Genomic DNA, 8,337 nt, shown 5'->3' with positions numbered 1-8,337 from the left:
ATTGAACCTTCGGGGAACGATGTCTTAACAGTCATAAAAGAAGAGCAGTCAGCAAAGGAGCTTTCTGTTTCAGAAGCTGCTGCTTAACAAAGCTCCATGGAAGAAAGAAACACTGAACCTTCTAAATCAAGGAACGGTATTTCAACGCCCTAACAAGTAGATGGAAAGAAACAAGATGAACTTGGTGTAGTGCAGAATCATCGGTGGAGTACACATAAACAATGCCTTCTAAAACAGATGCTGATGATTTGACTGTTTTAGAACATGTTACTGTCAAGGACCAAGATATCGGTGCAGAAATCTGGAGCAGTGATATTGGAGTGCCTGATCAGTAGGCTAAATATTATATATTTAAAACAAACACAACATTCACTGTAACTATCTATTAGTTTGTGTGGTTGTAGACTTGGAGCTATGTAACAATTATCAAATCAAAACCGATCTTATAGGCTTAAGCACATCACCTAAACACAGTAAGATCATATGTTAAACGTCTATTTTGTTTTTACTTTTCAAAATGCTACTTAAGGTGTAACCATGAAGATGGTTAGTTTATGATTACACTTCATTAGCAATCAACACACTACAAATTCAAAAGTCTATTACCAATTACGATACATCAGTTATATCAAATCAGCTAAATGATTGATTAATAAAATTTAAGCGACTGTTATTTAGTTGATTTTGGAAGACATCGAGCTTGTGCTTGTACAAGTATTGCTTCTTTTTATATAAACCACCTTTTTACCTAGTAGAACCCAATACGGTCACGTTTTATTGGTTAAAAATTAGAATGAACAGCTAATCTTTAATAGAGATTGATGACGACATAAATCTACCATCAAACTGTACGGTTCAAAAGCATTTGTAGTTGACCAGTTATAAGAGATCACTATACTACTAAAGAATAGCATTTTTTTCACTTAACGTTCAATCTTCACACACCAAGTAATTAATCATAGTACATAGATACAGAATTTAAAGACAACTTGAAGAAAAAACATTACACTATTACAATATCAGTTTTCTAAAAGAAATCATATGTAAACCTATCTAGAATTTAGGCCACATGATCATAACAGGGACATTACATCCTTTGAAAGTTCAGGTTGGACTCCAACATGTTTGGTTCTCTTCGGATAGCCACAAAAGTCAGATTCGATTTTGAAGAAACGTTATACCTATGATTTATACTTGTAAAAAATACAATTCACTTGATCAAAATCCATTTTTTTTCCATCTAAGTAGAACAACATCCACCTTTTTTCACTGCTGATACATCATCCATATTAATAGTTTGTCCTTTCGGCAAAGCAGCTGAATCATCAGCAGCATCAAGTGCTTTTCTGCTAACAATTTGATGAATTTGGGTAAGGACTTCGGTAAAAGCATTTTCTACGTTTAGTGATTCGAGGGCAGAAGTTTCCATAAAGTATGTGTGCTCCTTTTCAGCAAACGTTGTAGCATCTTCAGTTTGAACAGCCCGTAAATGGCGTAAATCAGCTTTATTACCCACAAGCATAATTACAATGTTGGGATCTGTATGATCCCGAAGCTCCTTTAACCACCTTTCTACATTCTCGAAAGTGACGTGGCGTGTGACATCATAGACGAGCAATGCACCTACTGCACCTCGGTAGTATGCACTTGTAATTGCACGGTACCTTTCAGAATAATAAGATAGATTTAAGATTGCGTTCTTATTATTATTTATTTTTTTGAAAAGCAACTTAAGACAACATTATATTATTCTCATGTGCATATTAAATAACTGACTAAACAAGATAGTTAACAGTACTTCCAGAAAAGGTTCTACAGGTACATATTTCTCTTATACTTGTTACATGCAACAACAAATTCATTGTTATGTTGATATAGATGAGGTCTTAGCATCAAAACCAGATATGAAATCATAATCTTTTAGAGGAGGCAATTTGAACTCATTCTTAATATGAAAATGGCTTCATCCGATTAGTATCTTGTTGATAAGAACAGGTCAAACGATATAAATCAAAGAAAATGCCTATTATCAAAACAGGCTAAAAAGGTCCTGCACCTTCACTAGAGAGAAAATAAATAAATTATTGCCTGCAAGATTGATACATTTATCAATAAAAACTAGACATTTTGAGGGTTATCTCTCTCAGGGTCCATAGACAAAGATCAAACTCCCTAACAAAGGTTTTTTTTCACGAAGGTAGGTAGATATTTACTCACCCTTTACACCTAGGGTTATAAAGGAACCGAGATATAATCAAGCAACTCAAATTCAACTCGAGCTAAAGCTTAATGGACGTAAGATTTATCAAGTTTGAGCCCAAAGCATGAGATTATATCGAGTCGAGGCGTCAAGCTATTACCAAGCTTTTCGAGCAATTGCATTCCAATTAACTTCAACAACACCGTATACAGTAGCGGAACTTGAACCCGACCACAGATGGGGCGGGTGCAAAAATTTATTAAATTTTTGTTTATAGCCGGGCAAACACTAAAAAAAACCTTAATTTTTAGTAATTTTTTTTTTTTAGTGTAAATTTTGTTTTTTTAAATCCAGCTGGGCCGCCCTGTCCTGACCGTATAAATTCCACTCATAACAACTACTGTACTACATTTCACTTAAACAGATACTATAACTAAATTTAAAGAGTTAAACACAAATCAGCTACATTGAAACCCTAGAGCTAAACAACATTTGCAGACGATCAAATTTATACACGGATCTAAGCAGTTTCAATCAAAAACATCATAAACCCTAGCTTTCAACAATAAATAGCAAATGAATGAATAGAATGAAAACAGATCTGATAAACATACCGTTCCTGACCAGCAGTATCCCAAATCTGAGCTTTAACAACTTTATCATCAACACGAATGCTGCGAGTAGCAAATTCAACACCAATTGTTGATTTCGATTCGAGACTGAACTCATTTCGAGTGAATCTAGATAACAGATTTGATTTACCGACGCCTGAATCGCCGATCAAAACTACTTTAAACAAATAATCGTAATCATCATCTGCTCTGTATGCTCCCATTTATTGTACTAGTATTTAAGAAACTGAAGATTTAAGACAGTAAAATGATGGAAATGTGTACGGATTCGTTTTGGAAGAATGTTAATGTGGTATAGATATAGATAGATCTGTAAGTAAAAGTTGAAAATATGAATGAAACAGCGGGGAAGTGAGATCCTTTCAAAGTGATTTTTGATTTTGATTGCTGTTCTCCTGTATTTAGTTTAGTTAATTAAAGACAAAATTGCACCGGGGGTCCCTGTGGTATGTTCGAAATAACAAGTGGAGTCCAAAAGATTTTTTTCACCTTGGGGGGTCATTGTGGTTTGCAATAGTTTCACGAGGGGTCCAACGGCCTAACGTCTGTCAACATTTAACGTTTTTGGGCCTCACATGACTTGCATATGAGGGTAGTTTCGTCTTTTTAAAATTTACTAAGTTCATAGCTTATCATTTTAACTCTCTTTCTTCCACTCTAAACTTTCATCCACCCAAAATTATTAACCTTAAATTGAAACCCAGCAAAATCATAAACTTAATTTAAAACTCAGCATCCATAGTCAATCACGAATCAAAATCTAATTAATAAATATCATTTTGGCTTTTTTTTAGTCATTTAAAGAAATATCACATATCTTTCATTAATTAGTAGAACCCAATGGTTCATCAAATCAGATGAAAATACATATGCTCAAGTGCTCAATTAATCAACAATCCTTTAAAATTTAGATTACATTACAGTAACTGACTAAAATATGAGACCTATGAAAAATAAAAATAGTAAAATGCTCATATTACCAATACCACAACAGCAGTAGATACAAGACGACCTTGTCAAAAACAAAAAATAGTAAATGGGTGTCCCTGATGAAAACAATACCTTAAACAGATCTGGAGTCGCCTTTTTTAAAATTACCACTTCCTGAATCGATTACCGAAATATACAATGGATTCATCACTTACCCCAATATTTGTAAAAGAAAATCTTCACAAACATTTGTTTCCAACAATAGCAGCAACAATTGATTCCATCTCAGGGGATTTATTTCAAATTTATGAACCAAAAGTTCAACCACCATTAAACACCACCTGTTTTCAGATCGCTAACCACCACCAAAGACGGCGATAGATCTGAAAACAATAATAAAAAACACAACCACCAATTAAGGGTTGATAGATGACGGCGGTGGTGGAGAGGTTTTTCGATGACGCCGATAAGGATCCGGCGATGGTGGTGGGGTTATGATTGAATCAACCATGTTGAAAAATTGTTGCAGGGAGTTTTGGGGATGTGGCGGTGACAATATCTAAAGCAACACCACCACTGCAGCAATATCCGACCACCGACGATCACGGGTCTCGATTCTTTAATTTAAGTTTGATATTCTTGGTAAGATCATTGTGTTTGGATTTGAGGAGATTTATGGGTGGATGGATGGATATTGATGGTATGACTTATGAGGATGATAGTTAAAAAGAAAGGATAAAGACAAAAAAAGTCACCAGCTTTGATCTTATTTTAGTGTTACTAAATAAATAAATATATTAAATTTAACAGTTTTAACAAAATTACCGTTTTACCCTCATGTGCACAACATGTGTGGGCACTTAACGGCATTTTTGACGTCTGTTACTCGATTGGACCCCTTGTGAAACTATTGCAAACCACAGTGACCCCCAAAGGTGAAAAAAATCTTTTGGACTCCACTTGTTATTTCGAACATACCACAGGGACCCCCGGTGCAATTTTGTCTTAATTAAATAAATTGTTATAATTTTGTAGACTTATAACTACCTTTAGTGGCCTAGTTCTTGACTGTAGACTACTAATAAGTATATAGAGAGAATATGAGAGAATATGAGAGAATATATTTAGTGTGTGTTTTATAAACTCATAATACACGTATTTATACTCAAAAAATCTACTATACAATATCTATAATAATAAAATTAACATCCAATTTAACTTTTATAACACTCCCCCTTGGATGACAATTTTATTAGAGAATAACTAGTACTGCCTCGTTAAAAACCTTGCTAAAGAAAACCCATTGTTTAACGCCTCGTCCTAATCCATCCGAACGAAGTCCATATCGATTATAAACGATTCATAACAGTTGATTACATCGCGAGGTACTTGACCTCTATATGATACATTTTACAAACATTGTATTCGTTTTTGAAAAGACAAACTTTCATTTCATCGAAAGTTGACAGGCTTGCATACCATTTCATAATATATCCAACTATAATTGACTTGATAATAATCTTGATGAACTCGACGACTCGAATGCAACATCTTTTGAAATATGCCATGAATGACTCCAAGTAATATCTATAAAATGAGCAAATACACAGCGGAAGATTTCTTTCGTACCTGAGAATAAACATGCTTTAAAGTGTCAACCAAAAGGTTGGTGAGTTCATTAGTTTAACATAAATAATCATTCCATAATTTTAATAGACCACAAGATTTCATATTTCCATTTCTCATAAACATACGTCACATGCATAGAGACAAAAATATCATTCATATGGATTGAACACCTGGTAACCGACATTCACAATATACATATTAGAATATCCCCATCATTCCGGGATCCTCCTTCGGACATGATATAAATTTCGAAGTACTAAAGCATCCGGTACTTTCGATGGGGCTTGTTGGGCCCGATAGATCTATCTTTAGAGTTCGCGTCAATTAGGGTGTCTGTTCCCTAATTCTTAGATTACCAGACTTAATAAAAAGGGGCATATTCAGTTTCGATCATTCAACCATAGAACGTAATTTCGATTACTTGTGTCTATTTCGTAAAACAGTTATAAAAGTTGCGCATGTATTCTCAGCCCAAAAATATAAAGGGTAAAAAGGTAAATGAAACTCACGCATGTAAATATTGTAAAACAGATAATAAAGCATTTGCATGTATTCTCAGCCCAAAAACGTAAAGAGTAAAAAAGGGCAAATGAAACTCACGCATATAAATATTGTAAAACAGTTAATAAAACAGTTGCATGTATTCTCAGCCCCAAAAATGTAAAGAGTAAAAGGGAGCAAATGAAACTCACGCATATAAATATTATAAAACAGTTAATAAAGCATTTGCATGTATTCTCAGCCCAAAAATGTAATGAGTAAAAATGGAGCAAATGAAACTCACGCATATAAATATTATAAAACAGTTAATAAAGCATTTGCATGTATTCTCAGCCCAAAAACGTAAAGAGTAAAAAGGGCAAATGAAACTCACAATACTGTATTTTGTAGTAAAAATACATATGACGACATTGAACAATGCATGGTTGGTCTCGGATTCACGAACCTATATCAAGTATTAACACATTATAGTATAAATCAATTAAGTTTATATATTTGTTATGTATTAATTATTCTTATAATATATTATGATACTTATTTGATATTTAATTAATGTTATATCAATAATATTAGTTGAAACATAATTTTATATAATATTAGTATATTTTATGTAATAATATATTTACATATATATCTTTTGTTTTGCAAAATTAATAATTGTAGAAATACCTGACTAAGGATAATAATAATAATAATATTAATAATAATAATAATTTTTAAAAGTATAAAACTACCTTAGGAGTCAGTTTTAAAAAAATTGCACCAAGCCAGGCTCGAACCCGAGACCTCTCGCTCACTCATCAACACCCTTAACCATTCCTCCATTTCAGTTTTTCTGATTTATAATACAAACCCAAATACTTATCTATTACATGTTTCAACTCACTTCATCTTCTTCACCAAAATCTAAACAATCAAACAACTTCATTCTTAATAGTCAATCATCAAAATGGTTTTAGGACTTCTAAACAAACATGAAACAAAAAATAAAAATGTGTTCATGATATAAAAAAAATGAGAAAAAAACAAAAAAAAATCCTACTGCTTTGCTTGTAGCTAGAAAAAAAAAAATTTGTTTTCAATTTTGAGTTCGTTTTGAACAATCTTTACAACATGAAACATGTTTCAAATCATTCCTAAAAACTATTGAAATCGTCAATTGAACTTAAAACATCAAAACAGGCTCTAATTTCTCCAAGAACAAAACAGTTGACTTTTGACAATTTAACTTTGACTCGCAAATTCGAATTCGTTATTAAGAATTGGAACTTGAGATTTTGCAGGAAGTTTAAGTAAATGATTCCTAACAACTCTGCATTTTTAGTTTTTGAAATTTGTTTCGAATTTACGTTAGTGTATATTACTGTGAAGAACTCAAGAACTCAAAAATTGATTTTTAGATTAAGAGTGTTATAGGCTATGATTACAACATGAATTGTGTTGCAAATCATTCCTATAAACTTTATGGATCATCAAATTAACTGGAGATATCAAAACAAACTCGAATTTGATTCAAGAACACTTAGTTGACTTTGAAAACCAAAACTTTGACTCTCAAATTAGAAATTGATAGAAAGAATTGAAGATTGAAAACTTACAGATAGTTTAGATAGACGATTCCTAACAAGACTGCATTATTACATTTTGGAAATTCATTCGAAATCAAAATATGGTGAAAAAGATGAATGTACAGAGTGTCGAGCTTATTTTGTGATTTTTTATGTTTTACTTAATGAATTGCAGAATAATTCTTTTATAGAGTGATTGCATTGATCCTAATTAAGTTGTGAAATGGACATCTAACAGATTACAGACAGAAAACAAAATTTGAAAAAAGTTGGATTGAAATGGGTAACGGAATGGTACTAGTTCTTGACTTTTTTTTTTTTTTAGATTAATATTAATAATTAATAAATATATTAATAATGATAATAATAATAATAATAATAATAATAATAATAATAATAATAATAATAATAATAATAATAATAATAATAATAATAATAATAATCATTATATCCATAATAATAATAAGTAATAATGATACAAAAATCATAAAAAATGATAATAATATTATTAATGATAAAAAAATAATGGTTTCTTTAATAATAATATCTAATTCACGGAGTATTATATTGTGTCCATTGCTCAACAGTTAACATTTAAAAGTGTTCCTAAAAATTTCAATTTTTTTGATTAAACATATTTAATTATTTCACTCATTACCTGTTTGAAACCTGATCAAAAAGGTTCGAAAAATATTTATTTTCTGTTCCAATTTATATGTACGGAGTACAAAAACTTAGATTGAAATGGTAAAAAAAATATTTATCAAAACTATTGTCTTTTTAGTCAAATTTTGAAACAACATTTATTTTAGAACTTCTTATATATATATTAGATCTATTTTAAAATAATTAAACGTCAACCGAAAGTTACAGACAT

General features: G+C 31.5%; 1 protein-coding gene across 1 annotated transcript; it reads right to left on the bottom strand.

Moving 5' to 3' along the window:
* Nucleotides 1–934: 934 nt before the first annotated feature.
* LOC139872141 (ras-related protein RABA1f-like) lies at nucleotides 935–3,183 on the bottom strand. The gene is made up of 2 exons (XM_071859963.1): nucleotides 2,815–3,183; nucleotides 935–1,664 (listed from the first exon to the last, which is right to left on the bottom strand). The coding sequence occupies exons 1-2, from the start codon at nucleotides 3,033–3,035 to the stop codon at nucleotides 1,241–1,243; spliced, it is 645 nt and encodes a 214-aa protein (XP_071716064.1). The 5' UTR covers nucleotides 3,036–3,183; the 3' UTR covers nucleotides 935–1,240.
* Nucleotides 3,184–8,337: the final 5,154 nt, after the last annotated feature.

This window comes from Rutidosis leptorrhynchoides, chromosome 10 (genome assembly GCF_046630445.1).
Source record: "Rutidosis leptorrhynchoides isolate AG116_Rl617_1_P2 chromosome 10, CSIRO_AGI_Rlap_v1, whole genome shotgun sequence".
In the NCBI taxonomy this organism is placed as follows: domain Eukaryota; kingdom Viridiplantae; phylum Streptophyta; class Magnoliopsida; order Asterales; family Asteraceae; genus Rutidosis; species Rutidosis leptorrhynchoides.
The sequence above is the reverse complement of the archived record's forward strand: the minus strand, read 5'-3'. Positions and strand labels throughout refer to the sequence as shown.

Excerpts from the sequence above, each read along its gene's own strand:
- LOC139872141 (XM_071859963.1), bottom strand. The coding sequence starts at position 3,035 with ATGGGAGCATACAGAGCAGATGATGATTACGATTATTTGTTTAAAGTA. Across the intron at positions 1,665-2,814 it reads GATACTGCTGGTCAGGAACG|GTACCGTGCAATTACAAGTG; the intron begins GTATGTTTATCA and ends TTATTCTGAAAG.